This window comes from Enhydra lutris, unplaced genomic scaffold, assembly GCF_002288905.1.
Source record: "Enhydra lutris kenyoni isolate GAN:26980312 unplaced genomic scaffold, ASM228890v2 scaffoldscaffold48, whole genome shotgun sequence".
Taxonomy (NCBI): Eukaryota; Metazoa; Chordata; class Mammalia; order Carnivora; family Mustelidae; genus Enhydra; species Enhydra lutris.
The window spans coordinates 11,002,347-11,030,295 of record NW_019154132.1 but is presented as its reverse complement, the minus strand read 5'-3'; the positions used below and the strand labels follow the sequence as shown (position 1 = coordinate 11,030,295).

Here is a 27,949-nt window from a genome sequence, read left to right as displayed (position 1 = left end):
AGAATTTTCATATTGGCATCAGTGTTTTGACTCTCCGAGGAGAAGTTAAAACATGGTGGGGTGTTAGAGATTAACATGCTTTTGGATTTATTTCCCAAACAAGTTAAACAGGACATTTCCTTAAATTCTACTAAAAAAGATATCCTTGAAACATAAATGTTAATAAATAATACCAACACATACCCGCCCCCCCGTGGATTCGTCTGTAGTTATTGTGATGACCCTTGCAGGTTGTGTGGGGTTAGAGAAACCATCATTCCTTAATACTGAAACAGTACAGAAGCTCACTTGTTATTTAAGGTTTTTCAACCACTATTATCACCTAAACCCAAGGTATCCCCTATAAAGCAGAATCCAGAACTCCAAGTTTTAGACTATGAAAGATCTAATTAAACAGCCTCCTATACCAAGAAGACTTTAGGCATTAATTTTTCTGGGGATCATTTTAAATTTGATATCCAGGTGGTATGAAGCACTAAAATGCATGCTTGAAACTTGGGTCACTGTTCTATTAATCCCTATAGTCACAGAATAAGAGAAAAATGCATCCAGTAAGGAAATGACAGAAAGATTATGCCCCACTCTGGGCTGCTGGGGATCTTTCCCCAGCAAATGTTTAAAACTAAGTGCATGCTCTATAAATTCCCTTTCAGTGTAAGACCAAAGGACTAGTGACAGCAGAGGCATACCTCAGGAGTGCAAGTGGTCTGTTGACAAAACCATCAGCATGGAGTAGGAGGTATCATACACCGTCATAACATAGAGGTAATACCCTGTGATGGCTAGTTCTTAAGGAAAAAAAGGGTAAACACACACACACAAAAAGGAACTTGGATTCATAAAAGAAATGGGCTTTGCAATCCACTCTTGAGCAGAGTGGGAACACTGAACAGGAAGGGTTGTTGAATCCATCTCTCTCTTCCCTGGTGAACATTCAGTCCAAAGTTTAGTGAAGACAAACACGGGTACCTGGCAAGTTCTTTTCCAGTGAAGTGGGCATTTGCACCCATTCTGTTTTCCTCAGTACCCAGGACCTCTGAGGTCTCGTCACTGAATTGTCTGTGAAGAAGAACCTTCTCCACAACACATGCCTTGAGCGTGAAGCCCTCCCATACAAAGGGAGAGTCGAATCCTGCTCTCCTGAAGTAGAAGACCATTCTTAGGCTAAGTCACTACTCTAAAATCTTGAATATGTTGCAAAAAAAAAAAAAAAACCAAAAAAAAACTATCTCATAGAGGATAACTATTTTAACAGCATTGTAAGAGACAGGATTAAGTGTCCCAATAAATAATTGCTACCTCACAAGGAAAAATAAATTTACAAACTCTTTTTTATCTAAGATCCCATCAACTGTAAGATGCACCATATGCATCACTAAGAAAAAACACAGGCGATGAAACTGACACGATGCTTTCATAGTGTGTAGAATGTTTGTATTTATTGAAATGGTTTTTAGAGTTAAGCAGATTTTTAACACATCAATCTTGTGCATACTGAAAGAAAGTGTGAAGTAAGTGGTTAGGTTGTAACTATAACCTCATATTCGGAGTCCAACTCTTCTGAATCACTTCTCAGACCACAGCCATCGACGTCCACATTCTTCCACAGAACAGCACTCTTGGTGTCACCGAGCACACTGGGGATGCCGCGTTTCTTGAAAGAGTGCCCCACCCCCGTCTTCTGTTTAGTGTCAGCAGAAAGTCTGGAGCAAAACGATGTTTGATGCCTTAAAGATAACCCTGCTCGGCGCATAAACCGATCGCACCAGCCTCTTGTCGCTTTGAACTTTGTTTCGTCTACCCCCAGGGTTCTGGCAATTTCTCCTGCCTTCAATCGCATTGCTTGGCGCGTGACAGGCAATCCTTTTGCACGCATCTCACTGACAAAACAGAGTACGGCTTCATCCACTTGTGGGTATCTTCCTTTCTTGGGTCCCGTAAAGCATTTTGTTGTCGCTTTACAAGAAAATATGGAATGGCGGTCATTCCTCCAGCGCCGGACGTTTGCTTCACTAATTCCGAACGTACACCCCGCAGCTCTGTTTCCATGCTTTTCTGCGTACACAATCACTTTTCGTTTCAATGCTGAATCATAGTGCAATCTTTTTGAAGACATCTTTAAATGCCAATTAAACCTGACACATTTGGTACCAACAATACCGTGACGATGCTGGGACAAGCTGTTAGTAAGTTCACACACACACAGGCTGGGATAATCAATCACATCATGACCCTCTCCTGGTTCACAGTAATTATGAGATACATCCCAATTTCGGACAAGGTAAAATGTGAAAACAAAACCAAAAACACAACATACATTACAGAATCAATAAAATACGATTTTTCAAGCATGTAATGTTTACCAGATACACACCAGTGCAAGATAATAAGCTGGGAGCCAGAGAGTAAGTATGCAGGTAGAAAGCTAGTAAAGCAAAAGATTACCTTTAAGATGAAGTCTGCAATGGTCTGATTTGGTTTTAATTCCCTTTATTTTCATATGGCTTACATAGAAATCTTTTTTTCTTTTAATTGGACTTAAAATCCAAGTAAAAATGTTCTTCCATCTTTTACCAAACTGCATAGCCCAGTCATTAAAGACAGAGGCTCTCCACTGCCTTTCATCCTTCACTGGTACAGGACTAGAGCGAGGGTCAGTGGCCTTCATCAGCAGGTGCCCTTCTTTGCCGAGCAGATCTGATCCTGTGAGAAGATGACGAAGTGTCTTCTTCCGTCTCAGAGCCCGACGGCTCGTGATCTCCCTCCTGAGATCCTGTATCTCCCACCAGTTCCCGCAGAAACTTGAATTTTGATAAAAATAGATGCCATACGAAATACCAACCTAGAAAGAGACAGAAACATTAAGAAAAATTATTACACACACTATTATCAATGGAGGACATGCCAGTTAATTGGGTATGTGTCAGGGATATATTATAAAACAGTATAGATAGTATCAACAAATAGGTGATTGTAAATGTATTTTTTACTTTTTTTTTTTTTTTTTTAACCATGTTCAAGGCACAAGAGTAAACTATGACATTACACAAGAATGGCAAAAAGTTTCTGCCTTCGAGGAATTTAGAACCCAAGCGTGGTCCATCTACATTAAAATTATGATGACATTATGATATCTAGGCCCAAGTGTTTATTATATTAAAATCAAATCTCTGAGAGCACTTTATTGGGGGAAAAAGAAGATACTTTGCATTTCCCTGGGACAGTTATGTCTCAGTGCTAATACTTACTGAAAGAAAGTCTGATCTGACCGCAATGTGAAACCATTATGCGGCAGAGGTCAAGTACACTTCTCCAAGAGATTCTGTCAGAATCAAGCTATTCGTAAGTTTCTAGAAATAATACATTTTTCAAGGAAATTAATACATTTTCTTTACTTACATGATGAAAGAATAAAGGCAGAGCACCACTACCTAAAGTTCAAGATTTTTAAAAATACAGTATATTTTCAAGTCAGAGTCATTAAAAAGTCTGAACTCTCCTTAAAAATAAAAATTACTGACCATGTTTTGTTTCTTTTTGCAAGGAGTCTGAAGTTCACTACATTTCAGACACACACGAATAAGGATCAATCAATAAAATGAGTAGACAGGATAAAACCTCTGAACCCATGACTAGTTGCTCTGAAATGTTAAGCGCCTATTAAAGCAAACAAAAGTAACCACTGTGACAAAGTTTTCCACGCTGGTGTTGCCTTCTACTTTCAACTCTCTAGTTTAATAGAAAAGCAATGGACCATAGCATGTTCTGAGGAGCAGCATTTTCCGAAGACAAAATCCAAGCAGCTTTTCTACCCCTGTATTACACCAGGTCACCCTGAATGACCACTTAAGGACGTTCTAATTCTACTTGTTTCTTTCTTGCAGTCTCTGAAGAGAAAAAAGAAAAAAGATCTACAGAAGCTCCTTGGTGTTAAAAGACTAAAACTTCAGGGGCTTAATGCGATTTTCTCAAGGGTTTGCTTTCCCTGAAGCTTGAGCGCTGAATGCTAACTGAACCACACCATAAGTGAACTTACGTCAACCATGTGAGTAATGCACTTCACTTCATCAAGTAGTATTTTCATAATATTCCAAGTCAGCACGCTCTTTTTTTCACCCACAACTCTTCGTAAAAGTGGGCACAGCGAATTAGCAGAAAGAACTCTGGAGGCGTCAGGAGCCCCGGTTCTAAGAGAAGATCACAAAGCTACATTGGGAACCAAATGAGAGGGGACCTACAGAGCTACGGCCCCTGGCACTGAGTAAGCATTAGTAAGCTGTGCGGGTCCCTGGGCAGTGGGATCTGACATGGCTTCTATTTTGTTAATTATCTTTTCTTTTAATTGAGATCCAAGTCACATAGCAGAAAATTTGCTTTTAAAGGTTACAATTCAGTGGTTTTGAGTATATTCACAAGGCTGTACAAGCATCATCACGATCAAAGCCCAGAATATTTTCATCAACCCCAAAAGAAACCCCACATCACATCAGCAGTCACTCCATTTCCTCCTCCCCCACCCCTGGCAACAAGTAATGGAACGGTCTCTATGGATTTGTCTATTCCGAGCATTTCCCATCACAGCATGTCATCTTCTGGGTCTGGCTCCATCCACTTGACCTATACTTTCAAGGTTCATCATCCATGTCACAGGTATCACTTCATTCCTTTTTATCATGGAAAAATATCCCATTGCACAGACACATCACATGTGGTTTAATCATTCAGCAGTGAAGGGCCGTTGGGGTAGCTTCTCCTTTGGGGCTGGTATAAAAGAAAACAGTTTCTGCTGTTTGGCTGCAATGACCATTTGTGTACAAGTTTTTGAAGAGACAGATTTTCATTTCTCTTGGGTATATCCCTAGGAGGACAACTGCTGGATCACGTGGTAACTTGATGCTTAACCACTTGAGAAATTGCTAAACTGTTTTCCAAAGCAGCTGCACCACTCCACATCCTGACATCTGGAGCTGCACGAGGCGCCAGTTTCCCTCATCCTCACCAACTCTCTCCATTGTCCACCTTTCCGGTGACAGTCATCTGAATGGGTGTAGCACTGTGGCTTTTCTTTGCATTTCCCTCGTGACTAAAGATGGTGAGCATCTTTTCACATGTTGATTGTCTACTTATATATCCTCTTTGGAGAATTATCTATCCCAGGGGCACCTGGGTGGCTCAGTGGATTAAGCCTCTGCCTCGGCTCAGGTCATGATCTCAGGGTCCTGGGATGAGCCCCAAATCAGGTTCTCTGCTCAGCGGGGAGCCTGCTTCCCCCTCTCTTTCTGCCTGCCTCTCTGCCTACTTGTGATCTCTCTCACTGTCAAATAAATAAAATCTTTAAAAAAAAATACCTATTCCATTGCTTTGCCCATTTTTTATAGCAGGTTGTCTTTTTATTATTGAGTTGTAAGAGCACTTTATATATATACATATATATTTTTTAAAGATTTTATCTATTTATTTGACAGAGATCGCAAGTAGGCAGAGAAGCAGGCAAGGGCGGGGGGGTGGGGCGAGGGAGGAAGCAAGCTCCCCGCCTAGCAAGAACCTGATGCGGGGCTCAATTCCAGGACCCCGAGACCACAACCTGAGCCGAAGGCAGAGGCTCAACCCACCAAGCCACCCAGGTGCCCCAACCTCTTTATATATTTTTGATACTAGACCTTTATTAGATATATGATTTCCAAATATTTCCTTCCACTCTGGGTTGTTTTTTCACTGTCTTGACAATATTATTTGAAGTATAAATGTTTTTAATTATGATGAAGCCTAATTTATCTTTTTCTTTTCTTTCATAAAACCCATCTAATCAATTTTTTCTTTGGCTGTTTCTACTTTTCGTGTCATATTTAGGGAACCACTGACTAATCTAAGGTCAAGAAGTTTTACACCTATGTATTCTTCTAACGGTTTTACTTGTAGCTCTTATATTTAGGTCTGATCTATTTTAGCTAATTTTAGCATGAGAAGATTCAAATTCATTCTTCTGCATGTGGATATCAAGTTGTTCCAAAACCTTCTGTTGAAAGACTGCTCTTCTCTCCAATAAACTGTCTTGACACCTTTGTCAAAAATCAAATGACCTGGGCACCTGGGTGGCTCAGTCAGTTAAGCATCTACCTTTGGCTCAGGTCATAATCCTAAAGTCACGGGATGGAGTCCCACATGGTCTCCCTGTTCAGCGGGGAGTCTCTGTCCTTTACCATACTTGTGCTCTCAAATAAATAAATAAAATCTTTTAAAAAGTTTTAAAATTGAGAGTTAAAGTCTACCATCTTTGTTTTTTTCAAGACTGTTTTGGCTTTTCTGAGTCCCTTGCATTTTCATATAAATTTTAGAATTATACTGTGGATCTCTGCAAAAAAGGCTTGGTGAGAATTGATAGGGATTACAACTGAATCTGCAGATTAATGTGGGGACCCTGCACGGGTTTTTTTTGTTATTTTGTTTTTTTAAATACTTCCCTGTACTTACAAGATTTTTCCACAATAGACAAACATGACTTTGATAAATAAAAGAATCAGGAAAAACAAGTCAGAAACTAATAAGTAAGTCATGAATACTCTATAAACTTACATTGTTTTGAATATGGCTATGCCATTAATTGGCCTAAATTATTACAGCCAGCTGATTTCAACAAACAAGAATGAAAACCCTTAACTCAGGTGAGTTTTGACTCTCAAAGACGACAGTCTTGACCTCATAAAGAACAAACACTCCAACTGTGGCTACAAGGTGTGAAATGACTGTAAAGAAAAATAGGGAGGGGCACCTGGGTGGCTCAGTGGGTTAAAGCCTCTGCCTCTGGCTCAGGTAGAGATCCCAGGGTCCTGGGATTGAGCCCCGCATCGCATGGGGCTCTCTGCTTGGTGGGGAGCCTGCTTCCCTTCCTCTCTCTGCCTGCCTCTCTGCCTGTTTGTGATCTCTGTCGATCAAATAAATAAATAAAATCTTTAAAAAAAAAAAAAAGTAGGGAAGTACTCTTTTGACTAAAGAGACTATGGTGAAGGGCTGGGATGACTGGAGTCCCATCATAAAATTACTAGTGTGCCCCTGTGCTGATGGTTAAGAGAAAGCAAAGTCTCCTAGCACTGAAATCTACACAATAAGGAACTCATAAGGACACCTGTTGCAGTCCGTTTGGGACGGTACAAAAGCATTCAGCTAGATCACAAACTCTCTCTTTCTCAATGTTAATGAAACAAAAAAAAAATTTTTTTTTTTTTAAATCACTGCCAACAACCTATACAAGGGATTCAATCTCAAATCAAAATTCGGAATGTGGTTGCCAATGAGATGCTTGAGTTCAGAGCAGTTAAGTCAGGCTACTACTACCTCCACACTCACACTGCCTCCCCCCACCCCCCACACAGCGCTAAACCACTCCTTTTCGCACCTCTCATTTGTATCCCCAAACCTGGGATAAGAAAACTTTAAAGGCATACTAATCCCCCCCCCCCACCATTCTGAACTATCAGGTATTAGGATATGAAAGGGCTGGGAGTGGAAGGGGAGCATGTGGGCTGTCACACTGCTTCCACAAAACATCATGAAACAGAGAATTCCCCTGACTGAGATACAGAGTTCATCTGCTGGGCAGCCAAAAAGAACAAATATTCACCGTGCTTGTTTTTTATGGACTTAGTGTAATGACAGGGTAGGAATGCAAAGCTAAAAGATAAATTGTAGTGTTGATAAGAACTGCAGTGGTATTTACTAACCTGAGGGAAGTTCAACAAGTTGTTCTCCAAGTAAAATGACTTAAGTTCTAACAGAGCTATAATTTTTCCGAGACAGATGGCAGAAGGAAGTGGGAAAAGGGAGTTCCCATATCACAGTACCTACATTAGTAAGATGTCATGCTTCTACAAAGAGTATTACTAGTCTGAACAAAGGATGATTCTCAACACTCCAGGCAGTTTGATTAAAAAAAAAAATTACACATGTGCTCACTTATTTTAGAAAAAGAACCATTATTAAAAACCCAATAGGTATATACCCAAGGAAACCACGACAGTGCCAGATAAAGCTGCTAGTAAGACAGTTACTACGATGATTATACATTTTTTTAACTCTGGGACAGGTACTGAAAGGAAATGCTTTGCACTTATCATTTAATGGTCAAATTTCATTCAGTTTAACGAAACTGTCCATTCACATACTTCTGGTAGCTACTCTATTCATCTATAGTATTTAAGTTATACTGGTCTTATGATAAAAACAAAGTAGAAAGTCATATACATGGTTCGTAACAGAAACCTTGACTTATCTTCACCAAAGAGAGGGAATTTACTGTTTGCTTACAGGAGAGTAAGCTTTACAGACTACATGGAGCACAACTACAGGTTGCTACAACTAGGAGAAGGCTGTTATGAACCGATGTCATTCTCACAGCAGTATCTGTTTCTCTCTACACACTTGCTTCACTTTCTTCTGCTTCCCCTGCACATAGCTGCTTCTTCCCTGTTCTATGAAAGGCTTTTCAGTTCATAACCTCAAAAAAAACAAAACAAAAAAAACCCAAAACCTGGACTTCCATCCCAACTTGGGTCTAGTGTCAGACCCAGGCCCAGCGTCAGGGTGCATCACCTGTGTTAGGGATCGCGAGCATGGCTCCAGAGAGCTGGAATGCGATCTTAGAGACTGCAGGAGAGTGGAGAGGAAAGCCTACAGAAACAATCCAGGAAAGTGGTCTCCTCTACTTTTTTTTTTTTAGCAACAGTCCTGGAGGATGGTCCCCACGAATGAGTCACTCAGAAACAAAACATCCCTGAGCTAGGCAGGCAATTCCTCTGTTGGATAAACTCTTCAATCTTCTTGCCTTGATTCCTTCAAAACCACAACACAGTGTAACCTTTAATGAATGTCCACACTGCAAGAGGTCCTGACCTCCTGAACTAAGAACTATTTCCGGGGGGGTGGGGGGTGAGGTGAGATCAGAGGAGGCTGGGAGTCACAGTCTCCCTTTTAGGGTAAAGAACACAAATAAATGTAAGGCCAGTTCAAAAGTATTTATTATCCAATGGAATGACCCTAAAGATATGTAATTACCACTTTACAACCATGTACAACAAAATCATTCCAACTGGCTACTCAACATAGTCTACTAGAAAGCTTTGAGGAGTACAACTCTAACTTCCCCTATAACTAGACCAGCTCAATTTGGACTCTGGCCCTGAGTGAGCAACTTCTACCAGGTATGTGTATGTATCTTTGTGGGTCAGTGGGATGAAAAGAATAATAATCACTAAAAAAGCTACCTTTTACTGAAAAGGTCTTACCCCTGTACCCTGCATGCCTACAGCCGACAAGACTGTTGGGAAGTAGAGCTCATTCAGTTCCTCCCACTGAGACCAGATACAAAAACAAGAGAAAGGGCTTACCTGACGTTCCTCTACGGGATGTGTGTCTCCTACCTCGTCCTAGGATTTAGTAAGAAAGAAATGGGAAGGAGGAAGTGGGAGAAGTGGGGAGAGGAGAACTGTCCACAATTTTATGTATACAGAATCAGAAATTTACACTGACTGACGAAAGCAGCCCTGCAGTTTTCCACAGTTTAAAAGGCAATTGAGTGCCTTGCTCCAGTCTCACAGTGGTAAGCACCGTATGTCAGAAACACTGGCTGGCAACAGAGGGTGTATATTCTGGGATAAGCGAAGGAGCATTCACTTGTGTGTGCCAATAACAAAGCATTAGTTCAAAGGATGAGTTTCATGAAACACACTGTACATTATTGTTTTTCTCTGCAAGATAAAGGTGCTGGCAGTGGAAGGGTAGTGATAGCAAGATGAACCCGAGAGATGAACCAACACCATCAACACAACCCAAACCCAAGGGACAGCTGTAATTATAGAGCTCTCAGTTTGCAAAGTGCTTTTCTATTCAACAGCTCCTGTAATCCTCCCAACTGCCCTCTGAATTAATGAGACAGGAATCACTATCACCAATTTCTAGATAAGAAAATAAAGGCTCAAAGCGACTCAGCCATTGAAGAAGGCCAGCTAGGTAAGAGAGCAACAAATTTTAAGTGTATCTAATTTCTCAGATCTTCATGGTGGAATTATGGCTAAAACCTAAAACTCTAAGTAGACTGAGAATTTGACTTCACTCCCCAAGATCTTCTTGGGTCAAAAGCCCAGCTACAGTATAAGCACAAATATCTGTCTTTGGGGCCTCATTCCAATGGAGTTACATAATCCCACCTTCATAACGGCACCTAAGTGGTTAACTAACTGCCTCCATACCAATGTACAAAGCTCTTTTCCATTTTCAATCCTCTGATTTTTATTTTTCTCTCAAGGCAGCTAAGGCTCACTTCCAAGATAATTTATCCAAGGCCACAGACAAGGCGAAGTAAAAATAGAGCCATGCTCCTCTTGCCACAATATCCCCTCTACTGCACGCCCCTTTCGTAATGACACACTGGGCAACACTGGATGATGAGCCCCTGGAGATACCATTACCGAATCAACACGCTGAACTGTAACACACCTCCACATCCAAAACTCTCTGATCCACAAACAGGACATTTTTTAAGTTGCCTCTTAAAACCTCTTCTCTATTTTCTTCTCTCTTTGGTGACCACAACGCACCCACAGATCAAAATGTTACCTCTATGACAAATGATAACCCCATCTTCCCTCCATACCTCCCACCCTTCTTGAACCCCAGACAGGAATCGGCTTGGTTGGCTTGAAGACACCTTTACAAAGTATATATATCCCGCAGCTCCTTTGATTTTCAAATTTCTGTTATGGGTATTACATCCTCTCCCCATCTCTCTGGTGAGAAACAGTTCCTTTTCAGCACACTGCTCCCTCCTCTCCCTTACTGCTAAAGATTCTACCTCAATAAGCCCTCTCCCATCTGTTCCCTTCTCTACATTCCCAATGCCATTTCTAGCCTACACCAAATCCTTACTATCTGTCGACTGGGTTATCAGCATGATGGCTGACAGCTCACATGCAGGCTGGAGCCATGAATCCCAACTCAGCAACTCACCTGCACCTTGAGCCAGTTAACCTCCATGTGCCTCAGTTTCCTCCTGCATTAAATGGAGATAATAGTACCCACTCTCAAAGGGTGACACTGAAGAGAATGCATGGCACGTTAAGAAACACATATCAAATGTTACCCACTGTCACTGTCTCCTAGGTTCCAGTCCCTTCCTCTCCCGGGCTCACTACAGACACAAGGCTACTACCACCGTTATTAAGAATTTTGAACGTCATTTGTACATAACTTCTATACCTTTCTACTGCACTCTCTTCAGTATAATGTTGTCTTGGGCGACTGCTTTAGCACTTCACACTCACTTCCACCCTTCACTGCATTAATAACTGTCTCCCATTCCCCCCAAGACACAAGTTTCTGAAGACAAGGAAATGTATGGTTTATCAATGTCTTCCACTTTGTTCCCTATGTCTTCAACAGTACCTGGCACAGAGGAGACACTCAAATCAACCAACCTCTATGGTCTCAGACCCCCAACACACAGACAAAACTACCCATGAACTTAAGGGTATAATGACTTTCACCAATTAACCCATTTCAGAGCCTGAAGATGCCTGCTACATAATATAGTTATAAATGGAGAGAACTGCTTTAAGACACCAAGCAACCTTATCAACCAAGTTGACCTGACACATACATTCTATTCAATAACTATAGAAGAATCATTCTTTTCAAGTGTACATAGAACATTTACCAAAATATACCATTAATCAGTCTCATTAACTTTAAGGGTAAACCTTATTTTTTTATACAAAATATATTTTCTGACCACAACAAAATTAAACCAGAAATTGATGACAAAATAGTATTGGGGAAAAAATTCAAATATTCAAAGTTTAAACAACATACTCCTAAATAATCCATTCCAAAGAGAAATCACAAATGAAACTAAAAAATAGTTTGAATGGAATCTTTTTTTTTTTTAATTTAAATTCAGGTTAGTCAAAATATAGTGTAGTAGTATTTATTTCAGGAATAGAATTTAGCGATTCATCACTTACTTACAACACCTCATGCTCATCACAACAAATGTCCTCCTTAATGCCCATCACCTACATAGCCCATCCCCCCATCCAGGACTCCTCTCCCCCACCTCCCGGAAAAAAATTTTTTTTTTTTTTTTAATTTTATTTATTTATTTGACAGACAGAGATCACAAGTAGGCAGAGGCAGGCAGAGAGAGAGGAGGAAGCAGGCTCCTGGCCAAGCAGAGAGCCCGATGCGGGGCTCGATCCCAGGACCCTGGGATCATGACCTGAGCCGAAGGCAGAGGCTTTAACCCACTGAGCCACCCAGGCGCCCCCTTTTTTTTTTTTTTGATCAAAAGCTATACCCATGACTTCCGGCATAGCCATGGCAGCAAACACTACCACTTAACCCATTGCAACTGCTGCCTCTAAAGCTTGTGGACAAAAGTATAGGATGAAGAATTCACTGTGATGTAAAGTGACAAAGAAATGGTTGGCACTCTTGGGATTTAAGGACTTTGTCAATATGGTACTGGAGGATGTCACTGAGTGAAATCACACCAGAGGGAAGAAGGATCACTAAATTAGATCAAATTCTGCTAAATGGAAATAATACAACAATGCTGGTTCCTAGAGAAGGTCCTGAAGTATGAATGGATTTCCTGGACTTACTCTGTTTTGTCCTATAATAACAAAATAGAAAAAAATTTTTTAACCTTTTACTGTTTGGATTCTATAAAGCTAAGTTTCACGTTAAAGGGAAATATTTTGAAGATGCATTTGTAAATGCCCATTTTTGTAAATTAACCACTATTATCTTGGAAAAAGAAGAACAGTTTGTTCTTTGAAGACTAAAATAAAAATGTTTTGGGTTAAAAAAAACATAAAATAACAAAAGCAATATCCACAAAGAAATTTATTAACTATTTAAAAAAAAAATGGCCTAAAATCAATATCCTAAGCTTCTACCATGAGAAACTAGAGAAGTACAAATTACACTCAGAATAAGTAGAAGAAAATAAAGAGAAAAGCACGAAGCAATTAAATAGAATATGGACGAATAATAAAGGGGGAAAAAACACAAATCAAAGTTAATTCTTCAAAATGATCAGTAAAATGTATACACCTCCAGCCAAACTGATCATGTGGGGGGGAAAAAAAAAAAGGACACACAAATAAGGAATGAAAAGGAAGACATCACCATAGATCCCACAGATATTAAAAGGGTAATGACAATATTATAAACTTTATTCTTAAAAATTACACAATTCAGATTAGAGTGCTTGAAAAGCACAAACTATGAAAACTCACAAAAGAAACAGATAACTAGAACAGCCCAGTATCTAGCAAAGAAATTCAATGTGTACTTAATAAAAGAAAAGTCCTGGCCCAGATTAATTCTACCAAACATTTAAGAAAGAAATCATACAAACTGTGGCAGATATAGCTTAGTAACCTCAATGAACCAAGCTATGTGTACCTTTTGTGTGACCTTTTCCGTGAGTGTAGACGGAACCTGTGATCTACTTCCAACCAATAGAATACAGCAAGGGTGATGGGGCAGGTTATGTGATAAACGTAAAAGGATTTTGCAGATAGAATTAAGGTCTCCATCAGTTGATTCTGAGTTACTGAAAACAGAAATTACAGTAGGTAGACCCAACTTAATTAAGCATAAATCTTTAAAAGAGAGACCGAGACCTTCCTTGGTATCACAGAGATTCTCCTGTTGACTTTATAAAGCAAGCCACTCTAAGTCTGAATTCTGTCATTAGTCCTAAGAGACAGGCTAACACTCTGAATGCACTTGTGAGATGGAGAACAGGGGACCCAGCTTAAGCCATATCCAGACTCTCAACCTGCAGAAACTGAGCTAATAATTATATGTTGTCATAAACTGCTAAGTTTGTGGTAATTTGTTATGCAGCAACAGAAAACTAACATCCTAATTCTGAGCAAACTCTTCCAAGAAATAAAAGAGGAACACTTCCCAACTCAATGATTAGGTCTTACATGACCTTTATGACAAAACCAGATAAAGGCATTTAAGAAAGCTACTAATATTCCTCATGAATGTAAATGGGAAAACCTTACATTTTTAGTAAATCAAATACTGCAATATATGTAAAGCATAACCCATCAATATATAAAAAGGGTTTATCTGAGGAATGTTGTAACATTCAAAATTCAATGTAATACACCATACAAACAGACTTAGAGAAAAACACCATGATCATTTCAATGCAGAAAAAACATGTGAAAAGAAATCCAACATCCACTGCTAATTTTAAAAAAAATTTCAAAGTAAGAAGGAAAGTTTCCTTTTCTGACCTGATAAAGAATATCTACAAACTACAGCTAACATTAAACTGAACAGTGAGAGACTGTTTCTCTACAAAAGATCAAGGAGAAAGATCTGCTCTCACCCATTTCTTTCAATGAGGCAAAAACTAAAAGACATAGGCACTGAAAGGAATAGGTAAAACAATCTTCATTTGCAGTTGGTATAAACCTCTGGGTAGAAAATTCTATGGAATTTACAAAAAAATAAAGGTCATAAGTGAATTTTGCAGTTTTGTAGAATATACTGCCAATACACAAAAGTCATCTGTATTTCTACATATTTACAGCAAACATTAAATGAGTACCACGTACAACAGCATCAAAACTATGAAACCTTTGCAGTTACATTTGACAAAATTAGTGCAAGAACTGTATTATATACTGAAATACATAAAATGTTGCTGAGAAAAATTAAAGTCCTAAGAAAAAAAAACAAAATAAAAATAAAGAGATACAATATGGCCATGGATTGTAAGATTAACATGTCTATTCTCTCCAACTTCAATAGATCTATTTTAACAAGCTGATTCTAAAGCTCATAAGGAAATGCAAAGGATCTAAAACAGTAAACATTTTGAAAACAATAACACTGCATAACCTACACAATTGGCATAAAGATATATATATGTCAGTGGAAAAGAACAGTCCAGAAATAAACCTATACAGAGATGATCAAATGATTTCCAACAATTGCCTTTTCAATAAACGATGCTAAAACACCCTTATGTAAAAAGAACCCTGACCCTTAACCTATACCAAACACAAAAAAATCACTTCAAAGAAAGTATCTACAAAACATATATCTGATAGAAGACTGTACCCAAAATAAATAAGAACTGTTACAACTTGATAATAAAAAGACAAATGCAATTTCTTAAGCGGGCAAAGAATTTAAACAGACACTTGACAACATGGCTGTTGGCAATGGAAAATAGTTGGCAATTTCTTATAAATTTACCCAAGAGAAATGAGAACATATATCCCCACCAAGACTTATAAAGGAATGCTAACAATAGCAGTAATACTTGTAACAGCCCCAAACTGAAAACCCTAACATCCACCAGTAAGCAGCTGGATTAACAAACTGTGTATACCCATCCAATGGGATATTAACCATCAATTAAAAAAAAAGGAATCACTGATATATACAACAATACAGATAGATTTCAAGAGCATTATGCTAAGTGAAAGAACTCAAACACCAAAGACTTGCTGCATGATTCCATTCAAATTAAATTCTACAAGAGGCAAAATTATGGTTATGGAAAGCAGGGCAACTGTTGCAAGGAGCTTGAGGATGGACTGCAAAAGGACATGAGGGAATCTTCTGGAGTGCTCAAAATGTTCTGGTATCTCGACTGTGGTGCTGGTCACACCACTGCATAGACTTGCTTAAACTTACCAAATTTGTACTTTCTCTCCACGCTTTTCTGTGATGAACACATTTTACCTTATTCTCTCGTTATCTTTGAAATGTGTATCATCCATATTGAATTAAGGACAGCTTCTAAGACCAGATTTAATCTTTGAAAAACTATTTTCCACACACCAGTTAATTCCTATTTCTTCACTTGTACCTGAATGTGAGCTACATAAGCAGAAACACATCAACGTTCAGTACTCCCAGGTTCTATCACTTGCATTTTTCTGCAGGCTGAAATTAAGAGGTTGCGCGCGCTGCTCAAGTCACACAGCTAGTAAGGGGCAGCGCTGGCAGTCCGTAAAGCTAGATCAGCCAGAGTGCAGCTCTGGTCACTAACTCCCTGACCCTGTTTGGCACAGCAGGAACCCTGAACCGGGCACTCAACAAGGCCTGCAAATCTCAGTCTGTCCACAGTCTGGTAAGCCACGTTGAACTAGGGAGCACAGCCTCCCCCTGGAGGAGGGGGAATTTGCACACCAAGACAACTACTTCTCTCTCATGTAGGCCTACATGGATGCTCTCCTGTGATTTAAAGACTTCAATATCCTATGCTCTGTAGACACGGGGGCAGGCAGAGCAGACAGAAATGGCAGGCGTTGCTGGGTCAGGCTACAGTCTGACCAACACCACTCCCAGCCCCAACACAGTTACCTCCTTGTTTCAAACTCTGATCAACCTTAAGACCAACCTACCTGGTTTCCTTGCTTCTAGCCTCCCACTCTTCACACTGTATGAAGGTGAGCGTACAAAATTCTAAGTTCCTGATAAAAACTCTTAGCTCCCCACTGCCTATCAGAAAGCATAAATTCTGCAGGAGATGCGTATAAAATGCTACAACCTTTGTGCTTCCTGCCTCCATCTATAACTTGATCTTAGCCAATTCTTCAAGGACCAAAAATTCATTCATCTGAATATTCAAGCAGCACCTACTATGTTCCAAATACCAATCTCACTGAAACGTATTTGCCCCTTAAGTTAGAATTCTAGGCAAAAATAAAGCATTGTAAGGGGAAAGGGGGCAGATATATGGGAGGCTTGTGTCTTACAGAGAGGTCAGGGAAGCCTCAAAGACAACTGGAATGGCCGTGACAAAGTTGCCATTTACCGAGATGGAGAAGGCTCCTAGATCAAGAATATGGCTTTAGATACGTTTATTATACTTATTCTTCAAGAGTGTTTATAACCCCATCTCCAGACCCTCTCCCTCCCTGGAGGTCAGGGGATGGAGCTGAAACTTCTCATCCTTTAATCCCGTTTAGTCTTTTTAGCGACTAGCTCCAATCCTCAAACCACCTAGGGGCCCCACCCTGAGCCACAGCCTGAGCAGAAATCCAGGCATGGTCGGAAGAGGCTTGCTATGAATAACGGAAGACACTACTATCACTCAGTAAATTCTTTTTCTTTAAAGATTTTATTTATTTGACAGAGATCACAAGTAGGCAGAGAGGCAGAGAGAGAGAGAGAGAGAGAGAGAGAGAGAAGCAGGCTCCCTGCTGAGCAGAGAGCCCCATGTGGGGCTCGATCCCAGGACCCTGGGATCATGATCCAAGCTGAAGGCAGAGGCTTAACCCACTGAACCACCCAGGTGCCCCTCACTCAGTAAATTCTAAGGGTTTGGGGAATTTTTTGCCAGAGACCAGGGACAAAGACCAAATATAGCATTATCCCACAGAGATGAAATCAGTACTTGATGATTGCTCCTGAAGCCATGGGCAAAGAAAGTTTGTTTCTGTTTAAAATAAAGGTAATTGTATCATAAAAGCCATATACAAAAAGTTCACAGCGAATATCATTCTCAATGGGGAAAAACTGAGAGCTTTGTTTTAAGGTCAGGAACACAACAGGGAGGCCCGCTTTCACCACTGTTGTTCAACATAGTACTGGAAGTCCTAGCCTCAGCAATTAGACAACAAAAAGAAAACGATCTGAATAGGCAAAGAAGTCAAACAGATGACAGGATACTCTACCTGGAAAATCCAAAAGACTCCACCCCAAAATTGTTAGAACTCATACAGGAATTCAGCAAAGTGTCAGGATACATAATCAATGCATAGAAATTAGTTGCATTTATATACACAAAGGAGAAAGAAGAAAAATTTAAGAGTTGATCCCATTTACAATTGCACCCAAAACCATAAGATACCAATGAATAAACCTAACCAAAGAGGCAAAAGGATCTGTACTCAGAAAACTACAGAGCACTCATGAAAGAAACTGAGGAAGACAAAGAAATGGAAAAACATTTCATGCTCATGGATTGGAAGAACATTGTTAAAATACCTATGCTACCTAGAACAATCTACACGTTAATGCAATCCCTATCAAAATACTATTAACTTTTTTCACAGAGCTGGAACAAATAATCCTTAAATTTATATGGAACAGAAAGGACCCCAAATAGCCAAAGGAATGTTGAAAAAGAAAAAACCAGTGGAATCACAATTCTAGACTTCAAGCTCTATTACAAAGTTGTCATCATCAAGACAGCAAGGTAAATGGCACAAAAACAGACACACAGATCAATGGAACAGAATAGAGAACCCAGAAATGGACCCTCAACTCTACGGTCAACTCACCTTCGACAAAGCAGGAAAGAGTATCCAATGAATCCAAAAGAAACAGTCTTTTCAACAAATGATGTTGGTAAAATCGGACAGCCACATGCAGAAGAGCGAAACTGGACCATTTCTTTATACCATACACAAAAAGAGACTCAAAATGGTTGAAAGACACAAATGTGAGAGATAGGAATCCATCAAAATCCTAGAGGAGAACACAGGCAGCAACCTGTGTGACTTTGGACACCAACTTCTTGCTAGCCAAGGGAAACAAAGGCAAAAATGAACTATAGGACTTAATCAATATAAAAAACTTTTGCACTGCAAAGGAAACAATCAACAAAACCAAAGACAATCAACAGAATGGGAGAAGATATCTGCAAATGTCTTATCAGATAAAGGGCTAGTATCCAAAATCTATAAAGAATTTATCAAACACCCAAAGAACAAATAATCCAATTAAGAAATTGGCAGAAGATGGGAACAGACATATCTCCAAATACGCCCAAATGGCCAACACGCACATGAAAAAGTGCTCAACATCACTCATAAAACCACAATGAGATACTACCTCACACCAGTCAGAATGGCTATAATTAACAAGACAGGAAACAAAAGACGTTGGCAAAGATGCAGAGAACGGAGAGCCCTCCTAGGCTGTTGGCGGGAATGCAAGCTATGGAGGTTCCTCAGAAAGTTGAAAATAGATCTACCCTACGACCCAGCAATTGCACTATGGGGTATTTTACCCCAAAGATACATAGCAGCAATGTCCACAACAGCCAAACTACAGAAAGAGTCCAGAGGCCCAAGGACAGATAAATGGGTAAAGAAGATGTGATAGATATATACATACATATCCATATATACACACATGTACGTACACAATGGAATACTACTCAGCAATCAAAAAAGTGAAATCTTGCCATTTGCAATAACGTGGATGGAACTAGAGGGTATTATGCTAAGTGAAATAAGTCAATCAGAGAAAGACAACTGTCATATGATCTCACTCAGAGACAGAATTTAAGGAACAAAACAGGATCATAGAGGAAGGGAGGAAAAAATAAAGTAAGACAAAATCAGAGAGGCAGACAAACCATAAGAAACTCTTAATCACAGAAAACAAACTGAGGGTTGCTGGATGGGGGTGGGGGGATAGGGTAACTGGGTGATAGACATTAGGGAGGGCACATGATGTAATGACACTGGGTATTACACGAGAGTGATGAATCACTGAACTCTACCTCTAAAACTAGTAATACACTATATGTTAATTAACTGAATTTAAATTAAAAAATGATGGAAATTCATTTAAAAAAAGGAATATAATTACCAGGGAATGAATACACACACCTAACTTGATGAATTTCTCATAAAATACAGTATACCTACATTAGTAGGCTTTTCTTAGATTCTTATAAATTTGTTGTTGGAAGTAACTACTAAATTGTATCCTCTTCCAGGATTTGTGATTAAGTGGTAGAACCAGATTTTCCTTATCTTTGTATCTCAGAACCAAGCTTCTAAGAGATGCTCAAATATTTGGGGGATGAATGGGTATATGATATACGGCCCAATAACTGGGAATGAATAAGAAGGTAAAACAATGCCCAAGATTTCACACATAACCTAAAAACAAGGAGTTGTTTTAGGTAAAGATTCTGAGCTTCCCTGTGAAACAAGAAAAAGGAGTCGAGTCGTGTATGTGAAACTGGAGCTCAGAAGCCTAGGTTGTACTGAAGTTCCCATGTATGTACCTTCCTTACTGGAGTATAAGGTCCTCAAGAACATGAATTACACTTGTTAATTTCTGGGTACCCATGAGCACCGCCACAGCATCTGATCATGAGTGCACTGAGTAATATAAAAGTCATCCATCTTGAGACAAACTTGGTTTGTACCACACTTAAGACTTATTTGTAATGTGTAATGGGTATTGAATAATTTGTACTGAGGAATCTTTCTTCGTTCTTCCTTCAAATATGAGGACCTACTAGATGCCAGGCACTACTCTAAAATCCAAGGACAGAGCAGTGAATTAGCCAAACAGGGTCCCTGTCTTCATGGAGCCCATACTCTGATGGGGGCAAAAACACATCAACAGCTCATTTCAGAAAGGGCTGAGTGCTCAGAAAACCAAGGGTCAGTAAGATAAAGAGTAACTGGATGAGTTGCCCTCGGTGGACAGGGCGGTTGATGTGAAACCCGACTGAAGAAGAACCAGTCACATGAACAGCCAGAGGAAGACTGAGGGCAAAGGCCCTGGAGAGTACAAGGCTGGCCTGTCAGTGGAACTATGAGAGTAGTTCGTGGGGGGGAGGGGCATGGAGAAGCAGGAGGGACTCTATCACTCAGATCCTTGTAGCCACAGCAAGGATCTAGATTGTATTTCAAGGGAAATGGAGCCACTAGAGGATAGGTGTTAAGCAGGTTTAAAAGAGTGGTAAATGATCTAGCAGACCAAAGGAGACAAAAGTCTGGATGGCAGGAAAAAAGGGTAGCAACTGGAGCCAAAATCCAATCGAGAACTAAGGAAAGATCAGGATTTCAGGCAGGAAGAAGGATTGAGAAAGGAAGAAAAAAGGATTGGCTGAAAGTCTATTTACAAAACTGTCATGCGGGCAGCCAAGCTTGTAACACCCGAAAATGAGAGGATTCCACTCTGATAAGATGGAGTAACACTGACATTTCCAGATAGAGGCCAACCTGCCGCCAGAATTGACAAGGGAATTTATTACCATCTTTTACTCCCTCATCCATAAATATGAATACAGAACAGAGCACTGGCCATTTGTAAGAATCTTGGCCTGGGTGGCTCAGTGGGTTAAAGCCTCTGCCTTCGGCTCAGGTCATGATCCCAGGGTCCTGGGATCCAGCCCCACATCGGGCTCTCTGCTCAGCAGGGAGCCTGCTTCCTCCTCTCTCTCTCTCTGCCTGCCTCTCTACTTGTGATCTGTCAAATAAATAAATAAAATCTTTAAAAAAAAAAAAAAAAGAATCTTCAATTACAAAGAGTCCAAAGCAAACAAACCATAAGAAAATAAATGGAAGAAACAAAGCCAATTGCGCAGGGAGAAGAAAAACACCTTATTAAAAACTACAATGGACCCTTAAACAACACAGGTTTGAATTGTGTGAGTCCATTTACAGACAGAATTTCTTCAACAAATATAGTACAGTACTATAAATGTATTTTCTCTTCCTTATGACTTTCTTAATAACATTTTCTTTTCCACTTTATTGCAAGAACACATTATATAATAGATATATAAAATTTGTGTTAACTCTGTTCTCAATAAGGCTTCCAGTCAACAGAAGACTATTAGTAGTTAAGTTTTTAAGAAGTCAAAAGTTATCCATAGATTTTTAACTGTGCAGGGGTGGGGTGGGGGGGGGGGGGTTGGCATCCCAACCCTCATGTTGTTGAAGGGTCAACTGTGTAACTAATACGGTCATAGAAACAACATATTACATAATGCAAAACAGATGCTGGCAAAGCAATCAGAAAACAAAGTTCTGAAATTAAAAACTGGATAAATAAAAACGTAAGAGAAGCTAAAACCCAAAACGTATGCCAGAAGGGAGAGGAGACATATGATAGAAAATAGGAGATAAACCGGTCATACTAGAGAAATCAGCCCATAAGGTCCAACCACCAACTAAAGTTAAGTTTTTTTATGGGCGCAGGAAAACAGAAGGAAGAGAAATATACAAAGACATATCAGTATGATATTTCAGAATAGCAATGACAGAAAAAACTACCAGAAAGCATCTAGAAAGAGAATCAAGTTACTTATAAGGACAAAGAAAGAGAAGGCATTAGATTTCTTAAAATCAGGTCCAGGAAGTGAGATATCAGTGAAGTTATCATTTCTAAGTTCTGAATGAAAATTATCTACCACTTGAAACTTATTCAAATTATCAATCAAGTACAGAGGTAGATTTTTCTAGAAACTTTGACATCAGTAAAAGACATCTGACATCAATGAAAGACATTTTCAGGTAAACATTAGCTCAAAAAATCTTTCACGCTTTCTCCCGCAGAAAGCTAACAGAAAATGTGCTCCTGCAAAACAAGATTATAAACTGAGCAAAATGATGAAATGAGATACAGAAAACAGGGTCTGCAGCAGAGAAAGTGAAGGGCAGGCCGAGAAGGAAGGAGAGCTCTAGGATTGGGCAGTGGAATGGGACCAGGGAATCAACAAGGGGCAAATACAAAAAAGTAATACTAGGTAAATTAAAAAGGAAACTGTTAACTTCAAGAGAAATGAAGAACCACATAAGTAAGTGTAGTCATGTTACACTGCTTAACCAGCAGGGACTATTTACACAGTTAAAATATAAATCTTGGGGCGCCTGGGTGGTACAGTTGGTTAAGGGTCCGACTCTCAAGTTCATGATCTTAGGGTTGTGAGACAGTCTCACAAATGAGCTCCAAAAGCGCATGGAGCCTGCTTAAGATTCTCTTTCCCTCTGCCCCTCCCCACCTCCTGAAAAAAAAAAAAAAGAAAAAAAAAAAAAAGGTAAAATTTAAATCTTGACTCTCCAGTGAATCACAAGCTGTCATTACTTATGGCATGCAGGTAAAGAAGCGGGGACTCCACCACAGTTAATAAATAAAGTCTAAAATTGCAAAATCAAGAACTAGCTGTGAATAAATTATTTACAAATATGGAAGTAAATAGGTAGAGGAAACAGTGGAGGGGAGGACTGAAGGGAAATACTTTATGCCTTTGCTACTGTTAACTTTTTGAAATTTTCTTTCATTAAAAACATTTGAGAAAACCCGGTCTTAATATAAGAGTCCAACTAATATGGAATATAGGTGAGGTTGGGTAGGGTGAGGTTCTGAGCTAAGCGCCAAAAAAGAACTCTTGGACGTCTCTGATGCAAAAAGATGGTTTTATTAAAACATAGACAGGACCTGAGGGCCGAGGAAGTTGCACTGGGGTTGTGAGGAGCAATTGATGATATACTCTGGGTTGGGGGAGGTAAGGAAAAAAGGCAGGTTTTCAAAAGAACTTTCATATGCTAAAAAAGACCTGCGAGATACCTGAGGCCTTGCCATTTTCAAGTTAAGCTTGTTTTCCCCTCTAGCAAGGTATTAACATTAAGATAGCTGGGAGCTTCCTGGAAGAATGTCACACACACCCCATGGCGGGGGACGGGTTGCAGAGTGTCAGCTTCTGCTTTGTCTTTAGCTAGCCTTCTGCTCCCTCATCATAAAGAAAAGAGGGGGTGTCAAAGGACACTAGTTAAGAAACCAATGCAAGCCGGAGATGAGGATGGTAGTGGTGATCACAGACATGGAGAAGAGAACATATTTGACATTTCTTAAAGACCTAAAACTGAAGACACTTCCAGATAGAGCTGGTATTTGTAAGGGAAAAGGGATGGGACCAAAGGAAAGGGCAAAACCAAAGACACCCACATCCTTGGGTGCTGGTAACATCTGAGACAGGAAGGGGGCAAAGGAGAAAACAGGGGCCAGAAATCAAGAGTTCTGTTTTAGGGGTATAAAGTTTGAGATGCTTTTTATATCTCCAAGTGGGGCTATCAAGAAAAAACGGTTGATACATGCATGAGCCTAGGGTACAGGAGAAAAGTGAGAGCTGGAGATGTCAAATTGAGTCATTAGTTACAGTTAATATTTAAATCTCCAGGGCTGGATAAGATACCATGGGGAGAGAAGAGAAGGAAAGGGAATAGAAATATGTATTTGTATTATAATGTTACAGAAATATAATGGAAAATTATATCTCATGGAATAAGGGCAAGTACTAGTCCATAAAATTTTTATTTCAGAGACAGAAAGATGATAGCTAGATTGATAGATGTATAAATAAACAGTTATATGTAATTTATATACTTAAGAATGTACTGGGGAAAATGTATTTCCTATCAAAGACTGTGGTCCAAAAACATTTAACAAAACGTTCTAGTGAGGGGCACCTGAGTGGCTCATTCGGTTAAGCGTCCGACCCTTGGTTTTGGCTTAGGTCTTGATCTCAGGGTCATGGGATCAAGCCCCATGTTGGGCTCCATGCTCGGTGCTGTCTGCTTCTCTCCCTCACCTCTCACTTTCTCTCTCTCTCAAATAAATTTTTTTTTTTTAAATAAATAAATTCTAAGGGATGAGAAGCCAGGAAAAGATAAACAATTAAGCACTATGGGACTAAGGTTTTATTAGACAGTAATAAATGACCTTTTCCCAACCAAATGTAGCCCCCTCAAGGTCCTGGAAATCTTGCCTCCAAAATTCCTTAGAGACTTACCTATCCCTAACCCCTCCCAACTTCAAAGTATATGATGGAGCACCCTTCCTGACCCCAGTGCAGCTCTTTCTGCCCTCAGGTCCTGTCCCCGTGCTTTAATAGAATCACCTTTTTGCACCAAAGACATCTCAAGAATTCTTTCTTGGCTGTTGGCTTCGAACCCTAATGTCTTTCCTACATCAGGAAGATACTATGAAAACACAGTGTACAAAAGCCAAGAGAAATACTTCATAGAAGGAATGTTCACCTGTACAGAATGAGTATGAGAGGTTAAATACAATTAGGACTCAGTGACCACAGACTTGGTAATGTGGAGGCCAGTTGTTACTGACCTTGACAAGGGCCACTTCAGTGAATGGTCAGAGTGGAAAGCATTTTAGCATGGACAAGAGGCAAGAAAGTACACACAACCAATACACAAAAGAGAAAGAAAACCTCCTGAGAAACCTGAAAATTTGGAAGTCAGCACTGACTGTGTCAAAGAGACAGTCAGTTCCACAATAAAGTAGGTAATGAGTTTCTCGGGGCAGGCCTGTGTCACAGGTTTCTAATCTCCAACCTGACTGTATTTGGACAGGGCTTTTAGAGCGTTAACTAAGGTTAAAAGAATTCATAAGGGTGAGGCCCTAATCCAATATGACTGGCACTCTTTAGAAAAGATTAGGGCACAGGCACACAGAAGAAAGACTACATGAGGACACAAGGACAAGACAGCCATCTTCAAGCCAAGGAGAGGCCTCAGAAGAAATTAACCCTGCTGACACCTTGCTCGATCTTGGACTTCTTGCCTCCAGAACTGTGGGGACATACATTTCTGTTGTTTGTATTTTGTTACGGCATCCTCGCAAACTAACACAATGCCCGAGATTCTCCAGTCTCAAGTCTAGTTGGAGCCTTCCCTCCACTCCCCATACCCCAGGTCCAACCCAGTCAAAACATGAAACTACTCCATCATTAGCTCTCCCAACAAAACAGTGCTTGAATTACTTTCTTCATTAGGTCTGGACCACTCCAATCAAAATAAAATGTGTTTTACTTACCACACCTCACCTCTCATTCCACAATATTTTCTGAAACCAAAGGCAAGGCATTTTTAGAAAAATGAGTAAAATCAAAGTTAACTAGCTATTGGGAGCTGAGAGAACAAATAAGATGTTAAGTAGCAACAGGGAATTTGGGTGCCCCCAAAGACAGATTCGGCAAATATTCTATACAGGGTTCTGTATGATCTACACGCCACCCAGATCCCCACCTCCAGGCAGCTCGCATCCTCCTTCCTCACAGGCAAACAAATCACACAGATCTGGTTTTCCTTACTTTCAGCATCCTACATATCTACAATTAGCCCCAAATCCTGCCCTCACAAGCAGGAAACGGAGAAAGACGTTCAATTGTTTTGTCATCAGAAAAGAAAGGCTGTTAACTCTGGTTCCTTCCCATGGCAAGAAAATTTAAAATACACATACAAGTATGTAAACACAAATATATATAATAAAATGCAACAGTAAATACAAATATATATAAAATGCTTTTGCGTAAGTGCACACATCTTTTCCAAACACAGCTGATACTGAGCAGTTAGTACATTAACCATGAAATGAATAAGCCCTACAGTATTTACTTTTATTTCTGACAAATTATTGCATCGAAGGCTGAACTAGCCTTCAATACATACTGGAATTGTGAAAAATGAAACTCACTGACACCGGGTTCTCAATACTTCCCAAATTTTCACAATCCCCCAGTCATTCTGCTATGGGACTTGTGGTTATTGGTTACTGTATATAAAGAAATCAAGAAGGTCTAAAATTGTGCTAATATTACCCTGAAAAAGTTTTACATCCTCCCATCCCGAGAAAGAAAGAAAGAAAAAAAAAAAATCACGGCAAACAAAATAGCACCATTATTACCAGAGTTAGGCTACCTGACCCTGTAAGTTTAATATACCCGGTGTATTTTAAATTCTGCCTTGCCTCGACATTTCTGCCTGGAATTCAGTTTAAGCCTGAACTCGAAGTAAACAATTTCCCGGGCGCTTTCAACCCAACTCTGTCCCTACCCCTGATTAAGTGAAGGAAGGGAAACCTCTCATCATCAGGGTCAGAACCTCTGAAAAAGGAAAAGGAGTAACCAATCACTTCACCTTCGAATACAGGCCAAGGTTAAAATCTGGGCGGCCAGTGTTAAGAATGGCAATCAGGGGCAGACGCTGCCCGTGAAGCAGTCTCTGGCTGAACCCCGAGTCAGGATGCCCAGCCATGGATCCCGCTCCTTCCCTCTCCAGGATGCCGGCGGGCCTCTCCTAGGGAAGGGACACGTCTCCCCCGGCTCAGTCCTTAGAGCTAGGTGGACAGCAGACGATTTTAATACAATTTTCCGTCCACGCCATTAAAAACAAAAACAAAAAAAAAAACCAGAACAAGTGAGCACCCGAGTCGCGCTGGCGTGTGTACTGGCGTGTGGACGTGCCCCGCGGCGGATGCCCCACTCACCGCACACCATCAGCAGCAGCACGATCACCAGCGTGGCCACGAACACCACCAGGGTCAGCCCGATGTTGTGCCACATCTTGGGGGAAGGACGGCGGTCGGCGCCTGGCTTGCCGAGCGGCGGGCACGGGCGGGCCGGTGGCGCGTGCTGGGCTTCAGCGGCGAGCGCCGGGGGCTGCTGGGCGGCAAGGGCCGCTGGAGCCCCCTCGGCAGCGCCCCCAGGGGGCGGGATGGGGGCGGCGCGGGGGCTGTGCGGGGATGGAGGGGGCCCTCCTTCGCTCCCCGGCCCGCGGAGCGCGCGGCAAGGCGCGTAGTAGGGCGTCCCTACCCCCTCATCGCTCCGGGGAGCCGGGAACGCGTAGCCCGGAGACCCCGGCGACAGCCGGATGTGCTTCCATGGCGGACGCCGTGCTCCCGTGGACGGGAGAGAGGGCGAGCACAGGGACGCGCGGCGGCCACACGGCCCTAGTCGTCGTCCGCCCGGGGCTGATGAGGATGGGAAGTGGGAGGCCCCTCAGCTCCCTGAGACAGCTGCTAACGTCTCCGGCGGCGGCCGCCGCAATTTCTCGACCCCAGTCCCCTCCCCCAGCAGTAGCTCAGCACCGAGCACGCCCACCGCTCTCCTCCTCCGCGGTGCGGGGCTGGCTGGGAGACGAAGTGCAGAACCCAGTGGAGACTACTGGAGGCCGCCCCGCGGGGACTACAACTCCCACAATGCACCGCCAAGTCGGACGCTTTGCTTCTCCCTCCCTGTGCCTTTGGTTTTTCTGGAGCCACAACCTCTGTCTACCGACTGCAGTTTGGTCTTCTCGGAACCCGCGTTAATTGGCTGACTGTGCTGCGCTGTGCGAAAGCGCCCTAGTGATTGCAACCCTTA

At 41.0% G+C, this 27,949-nt stretch overlaps 1 protein-coding gene and 1 pseudogene across 1 annotated transcript; one reads left to right on the top strand and one right to left on the bottom strand.

Annotated features, from left to right (window-relative positions):
• Window positions 1-1,211: 1,211 nt before the first annotated feature.
• On the bottom strand, window positions 1,212-27,524 carry LOC111156698 (small integral membrane protein 13). The gene is made up of 2 exons (XM_022517732.1): window positions 27,076-27,524; window positions 1,212-2,842 (listed from the first exon to the last, which is right to left on the bottom strand). The coding sequence occupies exons 1-2, from the start codon at window positions 27,149-27,151 to the stop codon at window positions 2,655-2,657; spliced, it is 264 nt and encodes an 87-aa protein (XP_022373440.1). The 5' UTR covers window positions 27,152-27,524; the 3' UTR covers window positions 1,212-2,654.
• Window positions 12,364-12,631, top strand: LOC111156697 (annotated as a pseudogene).
• Window positions 27,525-27,949: the final 425 nt, after the last annotated feature.

Excerpts from the sequence above, each read along its gene's own strand:
- LOC111156698 (XM_022517732.1), bottom strand. The coding sequence starts at position 27,151 with ATGTGGCACAACATCGGGCTGACCCTGGTGGTGTTCGTGGCCACGCTG. Across the intron at positions 2,843-27,075 it reads GCTGCTGCTGATGGTGTGCG|GTTGGTATTTCGTATGGCAT; the intron begins GTGAGTGGGGCA and ends GTCTCTTTCTAG.